Source organism: Sinocyclocheilus grahami, unplaced genomic scaffold (assembly GCF_001515645.1).
Source record: "Sinocyclocheilus grahami isolate Dianchi unplaced genomic scaffold, SAMN03320097.WGS_v1.1 scaffold114.1, whole genome shotgun sequence".
NCBI classification, from domain to species: domain Eukaryota; kingdom Metazoa; phylum Chordata; class Actinopteri; order Cypriniformes; family Cyprinidae; genus Sinocyclocheilus; species Sinocyclocheilus grahami.
In genome coordinates this window covers 1047912-1071587 of record NW_015505293.1, presented here as the reverse complement: position 1 = coordinate 1071587, position 23676 = coordinate 1047912, and the positions used below count along the sequence as shown (strand labels likewise).

At 38.0% G+C, this 23676-nt stretch overlaps 1 protein-coding gene across 1 annotated transcript in view; it reads right to left on the bottom strand.

The window, feature by feature from the left end:
- efna5a (ephrin-A5a) overlaps positions 1–23676 on the bottom strand; it is a 52848-nt gene that overhangs the window by 6460 nt on the left and 22712 nt on the right. The window contains exon 2 of the mRNA XM_016277631.1: positions 6740–7032. Coding sequence (XP_016133117.1) covers positions 6740–7032 — 293 coding nt within the window. The remainder of the gene's footprint in view (positions 1–6739; positions 7033–23676) is intronic.

Here is a 23676-nt window from a genome sequence, read left to right as displayed (position 1 = left end):
GACTTCAATGCTCTGCCATGACGCTTTAAGCTTGTCGTCGACTAGTCGCTGGTCCAATAGAGGCCGCAACAGGATAAGAAATCTTTGAAGGACTTCCACATTTACGCTCCGTTTCCAAACAGTTCAAATGACAAATAAATGCATACTTTGAAAGCGCTCCACAAGACGTGTGGTTATATTACTGAATGCTCGAAATTGAACGGAATGCACGTTTTAAACAGCTTATTGTACAGGTAAATTAATCGCCATTCTAATCTAATGCGCTGCTGCACTGTAACACACACACATAGGCTACAGACAGTAACGCGTACATCGCACGCACATAATCATTCAGTGCGGAAATATATTGTCAACACTGTTCTGTGATTTCTCAATAAAATAGCTTAGAAACTGAAAAGTTCAAGCATATTTTTCTTAATAACTAAATTCCACAGCTTCACTACTAGTAGGGAGACGCTGCCAGGTATAATTAATTCACACATGCAATCGCTCTCACTAATGCATTCATATGAATGTAATCTTTACTGTGCTTCTTTATCTGTATCTAATTTAGAATTTGCAGAAATCTGTGAGAAATGTAACCACCCAAACTGATAAAAAAAAACCTGTTATAGGAGCAACAGCCATGTGGGCAGCGCTGTGTCATATGCCATAGCTGTGCACACGGTGTTTGTCACAGCTCCAGACTTATTTGTTCATTAACGACTTCGACTCAACTTTTATTACATAAAAGTCGACTTCAAAAAATCAGAAGCCATTCAACCCCTAGTTGGGATTGAACCAGTTCAAATTAATTTCCACTGACAGGATGGCAGGATTGCTTTCTAATTACTGATAGATTTCTGCTGGTGTCTTGGCTTTTCATGCCTTTTTGCACCTCCCTTTCTTCATGTGTTCAATACGTTCCCCCAGTGTCATTCTACTTTATTACACAGAACTTAATTTCTGAACTTATTTGTTTTGCTTTCTTTGTATGTATGGATTACTTGGATTGTTACCGACATCTGGTGAAAATTTCATGTCAACAGCACCTTTAGAAATATATTTACTGAGAAAAATGGTGATGTGTTAAATACTTATTTTACCCGCTGTATATACAGTATATATATATATTTGATAAACTTTTATAAATATATTATTCACATGAATTTAAGGTAATGTAAAGAAATATGGTTTCAGATGTATTTAAAATGTATGTAGAAATTGATGTAAAAGTTATGTATGATTCATTACTATACAAATCTCATGGACTGTTATTTCTCAGACAATATTACGTTTTCTGGAGTCTTGTTATAAAAAGGTAAAAATATCTGATATTTTAAGAGATTCGTTGATCTTTACAGTCATTATATTTAAGTCATGCATTTTGAAGTACTTTTAAAATAAATTAAAAGATTTTTTAAAAGTGTCTTGTCATTGACCCATATATATTTTTAACACTTTAAACCACCATGAAACTGTCAAGATGAAGCTTTAACAGGATCAGTTGCCTGTAGAGGAAAGAAAAAGAAACAAGAGAAAGACATGTTGGAAGAAAATAATTATAACTCTTTTCCCCATTAGCTGGCTGGCTCATCTCTGAGCTTGCAGACATTCCCATAATGCACCATGGCTCTTCTAGCCTTGACCCCCATGATTCCCTGCTGTGTGGGGTCTCCAGCTGCACTTAATCTGCTGTCTCTCTTCTCATCCCCACACCCTCGTGACTGTGGGGAGAGCTTGGGTTAAATCAATGTGCTTATGTGCTGTCTACACTGACATACTGGGGGCTTGTGAACCCTTAATCATGTCCCCACAAGCATATTTCCTTTGATTTGGGTGAAATTGCTTTTGTCTCATTCCTCAAGTCTGGTCTAGTTTGGAGCGGGATCCCAGTGTTGATCGGAAACACCACTTCACAAATCCGTTGTACATCGTTGGCTTCTACCACAACTGCCGAACGTGAGTGTGCATCAGTATTGTCAGAGTCCAAAATTAACTTTTTGCCCAGAGACATTAATAGGATGCCATCCCGCAGTGGGCATTTGGATATGTGGGGTGGGAGAGGGGACTGCGGATGAAAGATGTGCAGGAGTGAACATTGCTGTTCTACACAGGGATTCATGACTGATGAAAACCACAGCGAACCCACAGAAAAACATTAAAAACTCTGCATTTCAGTGACAACATTGCACACTAAAGAAATCTCTAGTAGTGAAAACCATGATGCAGATTATTTATGCCAGTTTTTATTACACAAAGTAAATTCATATAAAATATGTCTAATCTCAAATATGTATAAAGCTGTCACACTAAATTCACCTGCAAATGTATAGCCTTATAAGCTACTATTAAATAGCACTAATAAAACAGAGGACAACTGAAATAAATAATATAAACATAAAATATAAAATAAATATCAGCTTATTTGTAACAGCATCATGTACTAGATCAGTATTCACAGTTTAAACTGCTACCTGTCATATAAATGTGAAGACGATCCATCGTGATTTAGTTGCTCCAATTTTCCTTTTCTTGACATTTAAAGGGACAGTTCACCCAAAAATGAATATTCTGTCATCATTTACTCTACCTTAGCCTTGTTGGTAAATACAATTATGCTTTCTTTTGAGAAAAAACTATTGCTTTATCATATATAAACATAAACTTAAAGGTATTCACAGCAACCCTTCAAAATAAATGTTCAGTTTAACTTGACGAAACTGTGACAGAAATATATAATGATAGTACTGCTACTAATAATACAATTATTATTAAAACAATATTTTTAAGGAATATTTACCAGAAAAAAGTGTTTACCAGAAAAATTTAAATACACAACACAGCATTACTGAAGTCAATAAAATAATATTAAATAAATTTTTATAAAAATCAATTCATTAGACATGTTTTGATTATTAAAATTTAATGAAAAATTGATTGCCAAAAATTTATGCAAAACACAGATTTTGGTCAAAATAAAACTGAATTTGAGAAAAAACTAATCAAACTTATTTCATAGGACTTTAAAAATGCAATTTTTGTTAAACATTTAATAAATTCATGATTTCAATTAATTAGACATGCTTTTTGATTAATATATTTTTTAATTGAGCCAAAATGGAAAAAAAGGAATCCAGAAAAATTAAAACGGAAAAAACAGAATTAGAACGGATTTCACAAAGCCCTAATATTCTTACAATGATCATCTTTTATGTTTCACAGAAGAATGAAACTCATGTTTGGTGAGTGAATGATGAATGAACTTTAATTCTGGTGTGGACTCTCACTTTAAGTAAGAAATATTCCACATATGTGTTGGCACATGAAGTTCTGCAGAAGAAAAGGTCAGTTACGCAAGGTAAAAATCAAAACAAAAGTTTTCTTTAGTAAACAGTTTGCTCAAGGTCAGGCTGTTACTCTTACAGTTCGACTTCAACCAAGTATTAAGTTGCAGTTCCTTATAAAGTTACCCGTCACTCATTATTTACTCATCAAAGCCAATTTTTACTTGCAATTTGCACTTGACGTGTGTTAACTTTGGACCCTGATTACTGTAAATGTGACTGCATGAATGCTCAATGCCAGCAAGAAAAACACATCTCTAATTTCAAGGCTCTCGCCGAATTTCTTTAAACATAAACTCTGACAATAATCAACAGTCCCAGCTGTATTAGGATGATTTCATGGGTCGCTTATATGACAAACTCTCATTCTGTCAGTCATCAGAATTCCCTCGCTGTCAGCATGTGGCGTGTAACTGACCTCCCATTGGCAGACATTAAGACAAGACTATTACACCAACCCTGCTTATTCAAAGACACTCTACACTGTCATGGCCCGGGCTGCTCATCCACGTCTCCTTTCCCACACGGCCGACACCAGATTCACCCGAGCTGCAGATGGCCAGGGGCAATAAACCTCCCAGACACCACCATTCCAGCTATGGGTTGAGAGATCAGATGCGATGTAACCGAGAAGTCTGATAAATGAGGGAAAGATGGATTGATGCTCCGTCTTTAAGATAAGATGCACACCCGTCTCTTTTCTTGCCCATTCTAGAGTGCTTTGAGAACGCTTTGTAATGCGGGGAATAATTTTGGCTCAGGTAGCGACTATGCCACTTATAAGCAAACCACAAACTACAGGATTCTTATCAAAGCTACAAATCAGGTCTTGCTTTAAGCACAAAGTGGGAATGTTTCTGGTTTACCTTACAGCATTATGAAGATGGAGGGACTAGACTACAAATAGCAGTCGTGGGCTTTTGAAGCGGGCTCATATCAGACAGCCTGCACTGCCGTTGGCCCCGCTCAGGCAGGAGGGAGAGGCCGAGTAAAAACCTTCCCTTGAAATTGGATTTCTATCCTCTGAGATTAAAATCAGACTTCCACATTGGCCATATTGGAAAAACATGCTGCCTTGAGCCGTTCAGGATTGTGAGTTCAACTGCAGTCATCAGAGCATGTTCACATTTGACCTGCGGGGCCGGGCCCTCTGATCCCCCCTGATCGCTTCCTGAGTGGGCCGGGCACGCTGACTGACAGCACAGAGACCGTGCTTGTCACCCCTCTGCTCTCCTGGAGCGACCCCTCACTCAGAATGATTAGCCACCACACCGGCTAACAAAGACATTCTGTCTAACCAAATCATGACAGGCAGACATCAAACTAATGAAGAAAATGATTCAGGAAAACCTGTTTCAAATATTAAATAGACAAAAAATTAAGACATTTTTTGCCTCTGGCTATATGATGTATTTTTAAAATATATATATGTATACAATTCTTTTATATACAGTATCAAATTAAAAAAATTATAATAAGTTAAATATAAAAACTGCAACTGCTGTTTTTACAGAAAAAACTAATTCTGTAAAATTATAGAAATAGTATATATTACTAAATATATAAAAGAAACCTTTTAAAGAAACATAGACAGATAATTTTATTTATAAAATTATTTTATATAGTAATAGAAAAAATATTCAAATCTAAAAATAAGTTAAAAATTAAACTATATATCATATTATATATAGTCAACATTTTTATTTGTAAAATGATTTTATATTTTATACACTACATCAAATTACAAATAATTGTACAAATAATTGTAAATAATAATGTAAAAATGTAACAGCAAACCCAATAAATTTATTAAAAAAAATCATAATTTCTTTTTAATCACAATGACAATTTTTTTCAATAAAATTATATATTATAAGCTATTAAAAATAGGTATTAAATAAATACTAAAACATATAGATGAATTAATTTACCATATATATTGTATTATTTTTCATTTATAAATATTTATTTTTTTATTATATTATATTAAATATTTTCTTAATTTATTCAAATTGCTTGGTATTAAAATATATTCAAATATTTTCTGCTTCTATGACAATTTTTTCCCCTTAAAATTATTACATATCATAAGCTGTTAGAAAACAGAAATACTACAGCATATAGATACATTAATTTTCCATTTATATTGCATTTTTAATTAATTAATTTTATTTCTTCATTTATTCAAATAGCTTGGTATTACACTATATTCAAATATCTTCTTCTTTCTATTTCTAATTGTAGTGATATGATCAAGGTTACTGAAAGTCACTGTCTACTTGATAACATTGTGCGATCACTCTAAACTGCTATGCTTCAACTTGATCAGACTGACACGCTGTTTATTTTGTTCCCTTTACTCGTAATTCCGCACAAATGGAGAAACTTCCTCCTCTCTTGAGAGAGCCTGTAACAGTTGAATCATGACACTGAGTCAAACAGGAGTGAGACATGTGTGCTACAAATCCTTGTTTTCCAACTCGCATTAACTGTAAAACACTTTATAGTATCTGACAGCTCCATCACTTCAGTCGAGATGTTTCCCATCCTATTATTCTTACTCATAGGCCTTCAGGAAAAAAAGTAAATTTTACTATGTTGCAACATCTCCGATAGACACCCACATTCATGCAAAACATCCATATCTCCTGCTGGGATCTAACCCATTTATGCTATGTACCATGCATTCCTATCTGCCTTTTTTCTCAGTCTCCATGTACTTATCTCCGGTTTTTACCACTTCCCCCTCCTCATTCTCCAATTCCTTCCTTTCACATCTCATAAAAACATGTCCATCGTTTCATGAGCCCATGAGATCTGTCAGATCATCAGGTCGGATTCCGCCAAATCAAACGCTCCACATCTCCTCCGTGCGCCTGCATAAATGAACCCATCGCGGCCCTGAGCAGTCGGACCACTCCTGTGCCTTATTTTGTCTTCCCACTCCCACCCTGTAGGGATCTGACTCCAGTTGTAAAAACATGGGTTTAGATGCTTGTTTTTAAGAGCCCTCTCACGAGCAAACGAAAGCTGAGACTAGGAGTTCGTAACAAAGACTCTTTAGAGGAAGACCAAGATGTTTTTCCCTGAGCTTCATGCTTTCCTTGTAGCCTGTTTGCCAAGACTCCTGAAAAACAAAGTCATACTTGGCAATGCCTTCTTTTACTTAATGCTCGTAATCAGATACTTGTCTTAAAAGTATACCATTAAGACTTGAGTTGCATTATCCTCCGTGAGGACGCTAATACAACATCCTTTTCCAGGCAATGCAACTTTTTCCACGTATAAACCGAAAGCCAATCTAACAAATCTATTTAACATGCGCAGCGTCTGGTTTTGGATACAGAAACCATTAAAACATCATTGAGATACAAATCACTAATGCACACAAAAAAAATCAACACGATACTCACAGATATAGTAATATTCTCTGCCTGGCCGAAATTCGAATCCCAGTGAGAACGGTGTGAAAAGCTGAAACTTCTCGGAGAACTTCAGCGGCCCGTTGGGCGAGTGAGGCCGGTTGCACTCCCAACGTTTGAAACCTTTCGCCGTGTGGTCGCAAGAGCTGTAGCCGTCGTAGTTAACCATGTAGAGGACGTAGTGCTCCGTTCCCTCCTCAGGGGCCGTGTCCATGTAGTGGGGACAGTATACGTCCAAATAATCGTTAATGCATACGTCGATGTGGTAGTCTCCCCGGTAGAACCTGTTGCGAAAAGAAAGGCCGCAGTGAGTATATATGATATGAAATATTAGCCATTCAGTGACTCTCATTCGTATGTTTTACGAGCCATCGAGCCCCTACTTCAGAAAGGCCACCTCCTTCTGGAGGAAGCCACTTATTTGAGAGCAATTACCGCAAATGTGAAAGCACGTAAATCATCCAATCTGAGTCCGCTAGGGCTCACTGAGGTTCGCGAGGAAAATTCATAATCCTGTCGTTGACGTGGATGCTTTAAATACGCCTGAAAGAATGAGTTTTCCATGGGCGAGAGATGACAGCTTGAAATATGGCACTCCGAGGAATGCTTCAGCAGAACAAATGTGCATCTCTTGTGCCAAAACGGCCAACTATTCCTTGTTTGTTGTAAATCCAGATGACCTCCAGAGGATCTAACCAAATATGAATGTCAATGGAATGTGCACAACTTCATTTCGACAAGGAAGTGATTTAAAAAACATAGACTCCCATAGGCGCCATAGTGACGATGGATATGCTCAGGTCTGCTATGTTTAGAGTCGCTGCAAAAAAGATTATTTTTACACCAAAACTGAGCGAACATGACTCGGCTTATACGTGAAGGATGCTCAGGATTCAATGGGAATTTTTAGGGTGTAAGCTAGTGGACACCCAGTAGGAACCCTGGGGAGAGCCAGATGAGCTTCCAGGCTAATGTGAGGTTAGCGTTGCGATCCTGCTGTGGACAGAAGCACAGCTGGGCACGCTGACACAAAGATTTCCACTCATTACGGACAATAAAAGACTATTGAGAGCAGATGGAGCTTCGAGACCGATCAGATTATCATTATGTGGATTTCAAACGCACTGCTGGAATACTTAGTTTCCCTGTAGGTTTGGCCGGCTTGGCGGTGGTTTGAGTGCGGGTGTATGTGTGTGTATGCATGTTTGGCAGAGTGTGTGGATGTGTATAGATGCTGCTCAAAATCTGCAAACACTTTAGGGCTATTTTGAACAACTATTTTTTACTACTCTTGGGAGCGACATCATTTGAATGGAAAGCAAAATTTCAGCTGTGAAAAACATACTACCTGAGCGATCGCGCAGTCCAAATGTTTCCAGCTCAAAATCTGGCATTTGAAAGTGTGTAACATGCAAACATGTCTTTTTAGTTTGTCATTGGGTACTGGCAAAAACAAAGCTATTTCCTGATTAAATTTATTGGCTTCCTGTGTTTCCTGTCATCTTTTAAAGTGGAATGATTCAGTCTAGTGCTGACAAAAATCAACAGGGTTATACAGTTTCCCAAAACTGGTGTCCAGAGCATAGGATCATGGAAACATTACAAAACAAGAAACACACATTTAAATAAGGTTAATAAACTAGCATTTATTAATGTAAGTTAATTTTTTTTTACATATACTAGCAAATATTCAACATTTCAGGGTATGCATGACCATTTGAGATTTATTGTTTTTGACAAAAGTCTCTTACAAAAATAACTGTTTTCTATTTTACAGTATTTTAAAATGTAATTTATTCCTGTGATGGCAAATTTGAATTTTCAGCAGCCAGTCCTCTAGTCTTCAGTGTCACATGATCCTCCAATAATATACATATTTGGTGCTCAAGACATTACTTATTTTGATCAGTGTTGAAAACAGTTTTGCTGCTTAATAATTTTGCGGAAACAATTATACATTTTTGCAGGATTCTTTGATGAATAGAAACTAGAACGTTCAAAAGAACAGTTAAAAAAACACTAATCTTTTGTAACATTACAATGTAATTTTTGATCAATTAAATGCATCCTTGCTGTAATTTCCCAAACCTTTGGACTGCAGTGTAATTTTATATTATTTAAAGTATAATGAACAAACATGATTTGACAATAAACAACATAAACAGCATATTTATAATATGTAACATTATTCTTTATTGCTAGTTCATGATACCCAATGCATAGTGTTACCATTTTTTCATTGATCATCTTAAACGAAGCTCTAAATTAGTCACAGAATAGAGTCATGGCTCTATCAATGTAAAGGTCATAGGTTCATTTCATGGGAATGCGTGAACTGATAAAAAAAGTAAATCTTCAATGCAATGCAAGTTACTTTGAATAAAAGCACCTGCCAACCACATAAATACACGGTGAAATCTGGTGTGAGTCAAGGCTAATGCCCATTCACCTGTCTATAATATGAAATATCTTTGCTAGAGGATACTAAATAACTATTTCCCCTGGGTCACAAAGTTAGAGGACCAGACAACAACATATTAGCTCTCTGGACAACAACACCTAAGTGCAACAGAGTGCTTTTCTATGTCCGTGTCAGAAAAATCAATGAGTGAGAGGATTGAGTCACATTGTGTCAGTTTATAATATTCTTACGTGGCCTCTTAATCAAATGCCACCTCAGCAATTCATTTTCAATGTGTATCAGATGAGCTCCAGTGGGTTATAAAGAGATTTGACCCCATTAAACCCAATAACAGAAAAACAGCTTATCAATGTTGGGCTTTCTTTCATGCGCTTGAAGAGCGATGGGCCAGCTGGTCAATAAACTACACAATGCTGTGCCAATTCATCATTAGGATTAAAAAAGAAGCTCATTAGCTATTTCTATCAAGGCTACTAACACAAACATGGCACATGGCTGCATCAGAACAAGTTCTACAACAAAAACCTCCCATAACGATAATCCTCCTATTCAGTCGATTCTCTCCATCGCTCTTTCTCTACGTGTTCAAACAGAGTGTTATGGGTGATGACCGGGGCAGACCAGAGTCTAAAGAAAGGCAGGACACCGGGAGGCAATGGGCTCATGGAGTTCATGATTAAAGTTGGTTCATCCCAAGGTCAGACTCCTCAGACTTAACAATGGAATGAAAAATGAAGGAGGCTCTTCACTCAAGAATTTCCAACGGAAGCCAATTAAATCAAAAGAACTCTGAGGAGCTGGCATTGATTTTCCAAAGAATGGAAGAAATGGGCAAAAATATCAAGCGGACATAGACAAGCCTCTGGACAAAACAGCATTATTGTTATTAATGGGAGAACTCACCAAAATGACAATTCAACTGCTCCAACATTTCAAACCTCTTTTATGGAACACAAAAGAATATATGCTGTCGATTTTGTTTTGGACCCCATCGACTTTCATTGTATGGAAGTTTAGAAGAAAGAAAGTCATACAGGTTTGGAATGACATGAGGGTGAGTAATTTGGGGGTGAACTACCCCTTTAAGCGCACCTCCTTACAACTTCCCATAGAGGGCGCTCTTGAGGTAATGACTGACGTGACTCCCAGGGGTGTAGGTCAGCTAAGCCTCGAGCCCTCCAGGCCTTTCACAGTAGCACAGATGGAGGATCTCCTCCTTAGGTTACAGCTCTCGGGCCAGCCGTGGAGCAGTTGTCCCATCATTCAGTGGGGAGGCAACGGTACATCTCCCAACGCCTCAGATATCACTCATTCACCCCTTCCAAAAGAATGTCTGCCCAGAAGCATTAACATCACAGACAAACAATGGCCTGCCAGGACTTCAAGCTGTGCTGGCTTGGCAAACGCCTCAAAAGACGGATGAAGGTGAAGGAGGGGAGAAAAATGCATATAAGAGCCGCCTCTCTGCAAGTTTCCCATGGAAAACACTCCGTGAGATTTTCTTGAAGAGACAAGATATATGGCTCGCTACATTAAAAACATATTGGTGTTTGTGGGAGGCAAGTCTATATTTCAGAAACATTGGCAAAGGACATTCAGCAATAGATTAGAGAAAAAAGGCTAGATATTTGAGCACGGCTGTGCGGATAGAAGAAAGCAAGCGAACATGAGTGAGTGAAAACGGGACTATCGGTCTCGGATGAGATAGCTACTTGTTTAACATGTATGATATGTGGAAAGTATTTGCGGTGCCACAGGTTAATCGTCCCGCTCTGGTGTCATTGTGATTAGTGGAGTGCCATATGGTATATGTCACTCATCAAAAAATAAATATACTGTGTTTAATCCTATGGGCTGATAAACAGTTGACCTTCATATCTGGCATTCACAAACTCTCAATTCAAATTGGTTCAGATTTTGATGAATTTAGACTGAGTTCTGATTTCTTTTGTAATGTCAGTTTGGTTACATGAAAAAATCTCAGTGTTTCTAAACAATTCAAATGGATAACTCATCTTTTTTTACTTAAGAGTCATTTTTGGGGAATCAGGCTATACTGGTTGAAAAACATAAATGCTAATATACAAAAATGAAAATTCTGTGATCATTTACTCACCCTCATGTAATTCGAAACCTTCTACAGAACAGAAAAGTATTATCTGTTCAATCTGTTCTACAGAAAAAAGCCATTCAGGTTTGGAAAGACATGAGGGTGAGTAAATGATCACAGAATTTTTGTTTTCAGGTGAACTGTGCCTTTAAGAATCAGTATTGAGATTGAGAAAATCAATATTTTTACCCATCCCTAGAAAAGTCTGTATTAACGGCGAAAGGTTGCAAATGGGACACCCTGCGGCCTTCTGAACTTCACGGACGAGTGCAAGCAGACGTACTACTTATAAATAACATACTTGTTTAGATTGAAAACCTCATTATCCTGAGTGGATCCTCTTTACTGCTGCAACTGAATATTGAGTAGATGCTTTACAGATCTCAAATAACTAGATTGACATGAGTGCTTGGCACCAAATTGGCTTTAATGCAACAGTGAGACCACGTGAGGTCAGGACTAGAGTCAGAGGTCATGGTTCGCCCATTATTAATGAAGGCCTCCATATTCAAAAGAGAACGAATAGAATGACGGCGCTGACCCTGGGGTCATTCATCTAGTGAGTGTATAACATGAAGAAGAACAAATTATTTGTTGAGGAAAAACAAACAAGCAACAGCTCAGCAGCACAAGCGAGAGAGAGGAAAGGGTAAGAGTCAGACTACGGACATCTAAGCAAACATGAACCTGCCTCCCACAGCAGGCTGGAGATCTGACCTCTCCCAGAGGGGCCATTGCGCACCCGGGTCGTTTTACAGTGCCTTGGGCAAAGCCGCTCTGCACCCAATCAAGACAACATTGAATCAATTAAAAGTAGAGGAGCAGCAGTTAGCAAGCCACAAAGTCTGGCTTCAATCAGCAGCCCTTGCTAATTGTCCACAGTGCTCTCCCACTGATTTATGGGTGACTTAAAATAGTCCAGAGCACAACACATTTTGTTTATGTCCTATTAAAGTCCTGTGTGGGAGTATTACTAAGGGTGTTTTTCCACAAAGTTAGACTTTCATGTATCATCAGGGTGGCACTGCGCTGTGAGACCATACGGGATGAGAGAAAAGAGTGGGTGAAGAAGGTATGGCGACTGTCTGGCTTCCCTGGAAAGGAAGCATTGTATAATTAGGCTAAGTTTCTGATTCACCCGGCATCAATTTATAAAACAAAAGTAAACAACAAAATATATAAATGAATAAATTAATATTATCCTGTGATGGCAAAGCTGAATTTTCAGCAGCTGTTATGCCAATCATTCTAATATGTTAATTTGGTGCACAAGAAACATTTCCTATTATTATTGTTGAAAACTGTTGTGCTGTGCAATATTTTTGTAGCAAATATTTTCGTGATCCATTTTTTTATGAATCTTTGATGAATCGAAAGTTTGAAAAAATAGCATTATTTGAAATAAAAACCCTTTTTGTACCATTATAAATGTCTTTACTTGTGACTTTAATGTATCCTTGCTGAATAAACGTACCAAATTCTTTAAAAAAATAATTGTAAAAAACTTTTTAACAGTAGTCTATATACATATACACTTACATAGCCTAATGAAAATATAGATTAAAAATTTTATATGATCAAATATTACATATATTTTAAAATTATAATTATATTTTAAATTACAAAAACAATCTCGTTTAAAATGTAAAAATTTTTGGTCACACTTTATTTTAAGGTCCAATTCTCCTTAGAGACTAACTATTAACTATCACTTTTGCTTCAATAAACTACTAATTCGCTGCTTATTAATAGATAGTAAGGTAGTTAAGTTTAAGTATGGGGTAGGAATAGAAGATCTAAAATATGGTCAGGCAGAATAAGGCATTAATATGTTTTTTGAGTACCAATAAACAGCCAATATGTTAGTAATATGCATGCTAATAAACAACTACTTGATAGTGAGAATTGGTCCTTAAAATAAAGTGTTTAACAAATTTTATATAGAATATGTACACATAACATTTTCCTATAAAATTTATATTATTATTATTTTAAACTGGTTGACCAAGGAAGCTGGGTAAGCAGCCTGGTGGAGACAGAAGCACATCACCATCCCATGATGAGGACCACCAGCATCTAAAACACAACATACACTGACCAACTATGCTGTTTTTATATTAGGTTTGGAGGGAGAGAGCATGAGGGTGGCCTAGAGGCTGGCATGGAAGCGCTTTTACCTTCAACAAACGCAGCAGCGCCAGAAAAAACAGCACATGTAACATAATGTAACATCTAAACATAGAGTCCCCTCAGAGTGCCAAGCATGCCATGCTCAGGCCCCCCACACCTGGTGCTCTCAATCTCCCCCATCCAGCCCAGTTCATCAGAACCCTCAGCGGCCCTGTCAGAGCCTCCTCCATCAGCCAAAACACCCTGCAGGGTCGAGATTCAACAAACAGCCACACACACATACACAGAGAGGAGTAGAACCGCCATGCAGCCATGATAATTCAGGAGAATGTTTTACAATCTTACACATGACTTCAAAAAGAGGGGGGGGGTCGTATGCATGTACCATATGTCGCACCAATGGTATTGACTAGATATGCTGCTCTCATTGCTTTGGACGAGAAACACCTCCAGACCTAATTTGAGTTCGCCTCATACAGACCGAGAAGGATTAGCTCACTGATGCACCACATATTGTGTTGTACGGACAGCATCGCCAAATAGCATTCTGTGAAGGGACCCTTCTGGAAAGTTAATTTTCCCTCCACTGAGGCAGTCTGGGTATGGGCAGCCCCAGTCCATATATTCAGCAGGATTTATAATCTCCCTTCTGATGACAGGTGATTCAAGCAAAAAAATAAACTTTCCATAAATCAGAGCGGGGTGTTCCTGCCTCTGTCTCAACCGAAGATGAAGGGACGGAACCGTCATACAGATGTTTCTTATCTCCACGATCGAGCTAATAAACAGTGAGTTGAGTATATATTGCTCTGCGGCAAGACGTTCCGTGTCTGACTGATCTTATGTTTTTAGTGGAGGGAACACTTTCCTTTCATTCCTGATGCTTCCTCTGCTATCTGCATTCAAGAGCCAAGGGCTCCAAGTTCAACAAGTCCTCGGGAGGAAAATATTTATTATGGGCTGTGGTTGTGTGATTGACATCATAACATAACATCCTGGATTATGAAGTGGAATATGATGGAATATGGAATGCTGCGGTTCTCTTTGAAGTTATGAATTAGAGGCTGCCATGCAATGGTAACCAATCCATGGCAGAGATATATATTTTGTTGAACAAATTCAAGTCATATTTGGCAACGGTGACATTGTCATGCTAAATTCTCTGAACGTATGTAGAGGTTCATTGGCCTTCTGAATGTTAATTTTGAGGTCAAATTGAACATAACTCAGGGCAGATGGAATCTCCAATTTAATGGAAATGGAGCTATGAATAATGGAAATACAGCCTGTTTGATAGATCGTACATTGGTGTTAATATAACATAACATAATATAATATAATATTTTGTGTTTTTGCTGATATGCTGAATTGTTTTTCTATTGTTTGTGAAATGCATGTTAAAACCCACTGAAACAAAATTTCCCCAAGGGGATAAATAAAAAGTATTTCTACTACTACTATAATATAAAAACACAATAATATAAAATGTAAAAATAAATATAATTAAATTAATTAATATAATATCATATAAAACACAATAATATAAAATTAAAAATTCAATATAATATAATATAATACATCAAATATAATTAAATTGTAAATAAAATGAAAATAAAATAATAAAATTGACATTTTTTTCAAGGGAATTTAAAAATTAAAAGATTAATAAAATAAAAATGAAAATTAATTAAATTAAATATTTTAAAAAGTAAATGAAAACATACTCTAAGGGCAGAAAAATTAACACACATAATACAATAAAATAATAATGGTACTAATCTTAAGCTTAATACAAAGCAAATATCTTCCAGATAATATTTAATCACTTATTTTGGTTGTAGTAGAATGTACAAAGTCAAAATGCGTATATATATATATATATATATATATATATATATGAACCTTTTGGGGATAAAAATAAGTATGTAAAAGTATGTAAATTAAGACAAGCGACTATAGCTCACAGCCTTGTTTGCATTCCCATCAAATTAAATATGGCGTCAACCCTGACTAATGTCCTCTGTCAATATCAGAATCCATATTTGTGTCTTTAGTGGCCTGTCTGGGCCTGCTAAAGTGATTAGCATCACAGCACAGCGCAGGATTTAATCTGTGGTCTCATGTACATGTCCATGGTATGTGGTAGTTACCTTGCTATTGTTAGACAGCTAAGGCCTCCATTGTTGTCACTTTAACAGATTGATGGAGTGGCCTTGGCCACAGAGTGAGGACAGGAGAGGAGGTGACAAAGCAGTGTATTAATACACAACCTCTGTGAATGACAGGCATGTTCATCCCCACATGGAAACAGACAGATGACTGTATTACAGCTTTTGCCTGTACACAAGGCCCCCTTAACCATACATAATAAAGACATATTGTGCTACAATGAATAAAACAGGTTTTACAATTGCTCTATTATTAACAATGTGCGAGCACGATCATATGCTGTGGGGGAGCTGTTTATGTGTTTCGAAGAAAAGCATTGGCATCGGCTTTTGTGTTGGTTCAATGTCAGCACGAGCTATTTAGTGATGTTTGGAGAGATAGCAACTTGGCCTCGCTCTGCAAACCGCAGCATCCAGAGGACTGTTGGGAGTATAAAAACGGTGCGAACAGGCGTCAGTCAACAGACATTACTGAGTTTTTTTAGTGCGCACTTAACACGCATACAGAGGTTCTCAACAGGCTGTTCGCCGAGTGTCTATCAACACAGGAGCTCAACACGCACATCCTTGTTTAGTTGTAGAATGACTCGGACAGCAATTTCACTGGTGTGATATGTTGGTTTTTAGGTTTTAAGCTAGCGCACTAAAGCCTTTTGAACAACATTATGCGCATGGTCCTTAAGGTGTTATAATGGAAACATTCTTGTTTGTTCCGCAGGCGTTAGCTTTCTACTAAATCAAGGGTGAATTTTTCTTTCAACAGGTATAGAGAGCAGACTGTTGGGCAATTTCTGCAGACCTTGAGTTAACTAGACAAAGGCTCTCCCAGTTTATTTACCCTTCAGAGGAATTACTTTCTGCCCCAGAAGGAGAAGCGATCACTCACAGTCAGCATATTGAAGGGAGGGTGAAGTTTACAGATGGGTGGTAAGTGGGATTTACCTGTATGTGTGTGTGTGTGTGTGTTTGACTTGGAGCATGGTACGCACAAAGGCAGGTATGGGTTGCATTCTGAGCGAGTGGTACAGGGCTTATTTGAGAAACAGGTCTTGGCAAGCTGCCCTGCGCAGTATTGATGGACTCAGTGAAAGATCTTAAGCAGTGCTGTCACAGGCAGACCAATGATGTGTTTTTTTCCTGCAGCAGGTAAAACAGAGCTAATCCTCTTTTCTCTCCAAACTAATTGAAAGCAGGTCAGCATTAACAAGAGATTTGACACTATACTACACCTTCAGATGGAGGACAGACGCCAGGATTTATAAAAAGAAAAAGGAGAGGTCAAAGAGGGACATAAAGCATGGGAAAATAAGGGGGACTCAACAGAACCAGTGACATCTGTGTCCCTCATCTATCTAGCTATATATATATATATATATATATATATATAGTGAGCAACTGACAGTTGAAAAGTGGATATTTATAGAAATACCTATAAATAAAATTATAATATGAACTATTTATATAAAGCACTTTCCCCAGCATATATTACTAAATATATATATAAAAATACTTATGAATAAATATACAATAAATAAAACTTAATAATAAATATAAAACAATAAATTAACAGTGATATACTACTAAAATAACTATCTATAATTATCTATATATATCTAATAAGATAGATAGATAGATAGATCTTAAATGTCTTATTTAAATAGTGTTAAACAGTGTATATTTAATATTACATATTTTAATGCTTTATTTTTATATTTAATAGTATTTAATATATTTAAACACATTATTTGCTAGAATGTTAAAAATCATTATTTAAAAAAATCATCTTATCAAACTAAAAAAGGCACCCATTTCATAGAATGACTGAAATTTCTCTAGATCTAATGTGGAACACTGGAAAACATTTAAAAATCTGCAGTAAGAACCTAAGATCTAGCAACCGAAGAGCGATATCCTAACATTCATTGAGCTTTCTCACCCACACGGGGGAAAGCGCACAAAGACACACGCATTCGCACACTCGTGCTGTTCCTCCTGCATTGAGCGCAGAGTCCCAGCATTCCTCTGTGCCTGCTGGCTCTTGTCCCTCTACACTTGTCACACTGAAATTCACCCACTCGAATGTTTTAAAGTCTTCTGAAGAGACTCTTGCAGGCCTGTTAGCACGGGGGAAGTGTCAGGTGACAAAGCTGGGCTTAAGGACTCACAGGGGGCCTCTCCTGGCCCTCTCCACTTCACTCTGTCCTCCACACAATGGCTAATTGGAGAGATCTACGAGGTTCAAAGATCCAGGGTTTAATCAGTATTTAGCACCATCTGGCTGCACAAACTCCTCCTCCTCCTCCTCCTCCTCCTCCTCCTCCACATCTCTGAATTTAAGACTTCCTGCTCAGGTTTTGGACCTTCAGGCCATTCAAAATAAAGCTTGGCAACAAGAAGACGGCACAGCTGTAAAACCTGAATGTTTTATTTATTCCTAAAGTGCATTTTGGGGGAAACTTAGTCTTAAGTCTCAAGTTTTTAAATGCCAAACAGATGTAAGGCACGTAAAAAGCTCTACTCTTATTTTTATTTTCAAGCTACAGTAAATTCCCATGCCGAGGGATCCAGTTACATATGCCAGTGACCAGACCCCATACAGAGTCCGTACTGCCAAGTCTCTCACTCGCTTTCTCTTCATGTCTTCTGAAGATGCTGTCAGTGCCTAATGAGCATCGGTGTGCTGTGTGGAGGCTTATATGTGGGTTGCCAGGTCTTATTGCAGTCACTCCTGCTGAGCCATTTAACACCATTTCGACCAAACATGTCAACCAGGAGACAAACACACCTCTTACTGAGGACAAACGCCACATGTTTAGCTATTTTCCTCAAATCTGAATGTACACAGATGGAATGAAAAGAGGTTTAGTGAATTCCAGTTCTATGAAGGGCTTGGAAATGCCAACATATGTTCAAAATGACAGCAGCCTGAAAGAAACACCCTAGCACGCATAAAAAGAGCTTATACTCTTTTTAGTACACTCTTTTTTCTGAGTCTATACTTGTCACTCAACAGGTAGAGATAAATGGCTCTTTCTCTGTGGAGATTTAAAGGCTTAAAGAACTGTTTACACTGTAAAGTCAACCAAAAACAACGTACCAGCAGGTAAAAATGGGCGAAAACACCACGTGGTGCTCCAAACCGCATTAAAATAGGAGAGAATGCCATAGTCTCCTAGCTTTAAAGGAAATCCCGGTGCATGTTGTTAGGCATTGTTTAGAGTAAACATAATCATCTCCATTTCACAGCACTATCATCTTCCTCATCTAAGAGGATTTGAAATACGAGACCGGGAAGTCGGCTCAGGCACCTCTAGGCTGCCAATGTATTTCACTGCCTCACAAATGAGTGTCAGGCAGCTTTCCAAACACAAACACATTCCCCAGAACGTCCCTGCCTCCATTCACGCCTAATAAGCTGTGTTCCACACATACGCTCATAAGTTAACAGGAATCGATGCCATGGAAAAGTCTTAACCGAGCCTGAGTTGTCAGACCAGGCCAGAGGGATGAGCTCAACTAGTGTGAGCCGAGAGTTTATAGAGCTAGAAAGTGGGCGTTTTATCAATGGCCTACGCTGTTGGCCTCATGGGACCAGATTCCAGACAGAGAAGAGGAAGCCTCTTTTTGCTCGCAGGTGTGGCAGAACAATACAGCACTGTTCCAGGTGTGAAGGTTTCCTACACCAACTGATCTGATGCCACGTCGCTGCAGGCAAAAAACAGAAAACGAGGAAGCAAAGTGTGCCAATGACGCTGGTGCTGAAAGATGCACGGCTCAGAATTTCCCGTAAATTAAACTCTAGGAGTGACCTTGAATGGACGTTTTAAGATGAATGAAGGTATGCGAGGGTGCGAGAGGTCAAAAGAATGGATAAGCACAATAGCATTCATTTATCTGCATGAATGATGCACAGGCAGTTTCGTGGTGGCATACTGTGAAAATCAGATCAACAGTTTGTGAAAAATGAAAATTACTTCATGTCGTTCCAAACCTGTGTGGGTTTTTACTGTAATACCACAGGAGATGTTTAGCATAATGTCCTGTGATGTACCATGTTTGATTGTTCGAACCAAACCCAAGCACAAAAACTATATTGGAGGGGAAATTTTTCAGTCAAGAGTGACGTAAAGTCAGCCTGAAACTAAAATTCACCCTATCTATTTTCTAAATAAATGTTATTGATCTTTTTGCAATACATTTTTGGTGTTTTTTGCCTTTATTGTTATAGGACAATGTAGATGAGAAAGGAAGCAAAGTGGGAGAAAGAGGGGGGCGGGATCGGGAAAGGTCCTTGAGCCGGGATTTGAACTCGGGACATCCGTAGCGCAACAGCGCATCCTGCCGACGAGCTGCCCGCAAGGCTATCGGCGCTGACCTCATTGCAATTTTTAATAAAACTGTCAAACCTCAATTTTCTGATGAAATTACAGACTTCTCTCTGTTGACATATACCGGACCCATCACCTTATAATTAACTGCAAACTTGCACTAAAACCTGTCTCCATCCAATCAACAACTGATGAACTGAACCAAGCACCCCGATCTACATTTTTTTGATAAAACGGCTACACACACTGCGTCATTGTCTTCCTAGTGCCAACCAACATCAAGGTGCAATACTGCCACCTACTGTGCTGGAGTGTAAACCAGATTCTGTCTCATTACACGGAAAAGAAGAGCTTGGACATTTTGTATAACATATAATTTTTCAAAACTACATTTGAAACAACATGAAAACTGGATTTTTTATTAAAATAAACTATTCCATTCAATATCAACTGTGTAATTTTGCAAAAATTGCAGCTAGGGCCCCAAACACCCACTCCTCCTAGAGAAGACTTCAAGTCTTCCATGACAGGTGAACACAAACAGATATTGTCAATGACACATGAAAAGGAGATACGCATATCTGCATTTTGGCTAGCACACCCTTGTTTGTGGACCTGCAAATGTGTTGCCGCTTCCGCAACGTTGAGGACTGACCCCTGCGTTTATCTTTGGAATGTGGGAATTTAATCTGTGGCCCAGGAGAGGACCCTCCGCGTTGACTGTTTGTCTCTTCAGATGGACACCTCGGGCTGGTGGGACTGCAGAAGGCACCGATGAACCCTGATTATGGTTTGGCTCAGTCTCATCTCTCCACACCTCCAACCCTGACCTAAGCGGATAAGAACTCTTCGTGGCCCTCCACGGGACAGAGGGAGGGCAGCTGGCCCAACAGTTGCTCTAATGCTGGTCCTTAGGGATCCATCTTTAAATTCTGCAGCTCAATTTAAGTAAAAGTTACCTGATATTTAAATATGAGAGAAAAAAGATCTATTAAAGAGAGCACAGAGGGTAAAATAGCAGAGCAGATGAATTCACAAACCACAAAATAGCAAATAAGCTCCAACTTCTACAAGACACAAACCCAAATAAAACAATGATGTGCTTTCAAAGGGAGAGGACTGAATTTTTATAATGAATTCCGCAGAGCTATAAAAATATATTGAATGAATCAATTTCGCATGAAACAAACAAGCACAAACAGAAAACAACTTCAGACAGCGGCGTTAAATGGGCGCTTTTTATAAAAGACACGCCAGACCTTTGGTTTCTGACAGATGGAGCATCAATCCCAAAGGATGGTATATGCGCTTCTTTCTTCAACCTCTATAATCCTGTAACAAAACAGCTGACTATTGACACAAGGCACAGACCCACTTTCAGTGCTATCTGTTATCTCCTGAGAGGTGAGGACTGATGGACAGAGACTGTATGCCATGTATCCATGATTCTTATTCACACACTCTCTCTCAGTCTGTCTAAAAATCATGTCCAGAGGGGAGTTCAGTGGACCTATTTGATGAATGAGTCCTGAAAGACTTGTTTTTTTTCTCCCACACACTCCCACATTTACCCTCCCACTGTTTCTCTCTCTCTTCCTTTCTCACTAGTACCTCGCTAATGACCGCACCGCTTGCCGGCGCACGGTGGCTACCCATCAATAACTCCCACATCACGCAGGTTCAGAGAGGGGAGCCAGATGAGCCTCCGGCAGGCGCACATCTGCTTTCTGCGTCTCTGTGGCCGGTTGGCATTCCAGACACACGGCATTCTTTCAGAGAGAGCGTGGCATGGCTAATGCCTGTTGTTGGGCTTGGGCTTGTTAGCGTGCGGCCATGGGCTGCTTACTTATTACAGGGCTTGCACGTGTTTTTACTGAACGGAGTTAACATGCCGCAGATGTCGTCTAACGGCAAACGTGTTTTACTAAACAGGAGAACTTCTACCTGCGAGGGACAAGATGGGCTAATCCATTATGAGTGACAAGGCATAAATGGTGATGCATTGCTAATAATCAAATTCGAAATCTGAATATTATTGTCGCGGTCCAGTAAAAATGTCTAAACGTTCTTCAAACAAGATGAATTTATGAATTCAGCATAGTTGTGTAAGGTATTAAGACTTGTTTTCAAAAAACTTTACTTGTTTTAAGCATAAAACCTCACCAAATTTTAAATGTATGCTTCAAAAAAAATCAGACAATTGGTTGAAAAATAATTCAAGTTGCATTTTTTTTTTTTGAGATTCTAAACTAATCTTGTTTTAAAAATGTTTAGATATTTTTAACTGGACAACAAGGCAAAATTATTAAGAAGATTAAGAAAATAATTTTTGCTAACATGTTACAATAGTGGCATTAATGCGTTGTGAGTTAACACGATATTAAAGTATTAGCAGTACTCAGTATTTATTAAATTTGGTTGATTTTACTTTATAATATAATACTATATATTTTTTATAATACATATTAAAAATATATAAATATATATATTTTTTTATACTTCAGCATTTTTGTTAATTGTTGGTTCCTAATGCATTAATCTATGTTGACATTTTTATGTAGATATGTAGAAAATAATATTTTCCAAGACTAATAAATGTTGTAAAAACATTGTTTGTTGTGAACGTAGCTATTGCATTAATGTTTACATGAAAAACCTTATTGAAAATTGTTTAAAAAAATTGTTTGCAGTCTGACACGATACATACAAAATATACACAAGCTTTTATCCTTGTGCTTCTAGGGTGAATATTCTTTAAGCAATTATATATAACAACAGAGTATATTGGGCATGAAAGAATGTGCTTTCTCTTACCTAAGCAGGGAATTCCACAAGTCATCCGAAACAGAGAAACATAGAGAGACAAAGAGAAAAAGAAAGGCAAATAGTTAGTTTAACAGGTTATGCTTTTGCATTCGATTTCCATTTTAATTTCTAGCATGGGGAAATGCAGCTGTTAAATAGCTCTGCTGTTTCACTGAAATTATACAGCAAGCTCATTTATGAATTCTATTGATATAACAACGTGGGTGTCTGTATATCAGTCATTTGCTTAAAAAAATACAAATAAAAGGGCATAACAGAAAATACCCTATAAAACACTGAACCACAAATTAACGACACTGCTCTGTATGCTCTTGTAACTTCAACGGCCCATTACAGTCGGAGCACCAAACTGTAGGGAGCCGGGAATTCACGCAGGAACCAACTTCTCGCTCTACCTCAATGCGTGGGTGAAAATCCCTTTCCTGTCTCACACAAAGGATCACCCTGTGACCCTATGGCACTTCATCCAGAGTGGATAGTTATGACTCTGTGTCCATTACCTAAATGGAGAGCACTTGAGCAGTATTGATCAGGGGCCTCTTTTCACTCATCACACCATACTGACATTGCACAGTCCTATGTAATAATCCATGGGGTCAAGACTAATAAATCTGAATCGTAAATGTTCTGTCTATGACAAAGATAACAAGCCAGTCCGCAGACAAAGGATGGTGGACTTTTAGAGTCTCTCCTGAATTGTTTCTGGACACTTGATGATTAAATGCTAAATGCTAACAGGATGTCACTGCTGAGGGATGCCATGATCTTCTGATGACCAGAATGAATGAGTGTATTCTGTAATCACTCTACACCAACACCATTCCAATCCATTTTTTTTCCTTTCAACCTTTTTGCTCTATTCATAAAATTCATATGATATATATATATATATATATATATATATATATATATATATATATATATATATATGTATTTTGGGAGAA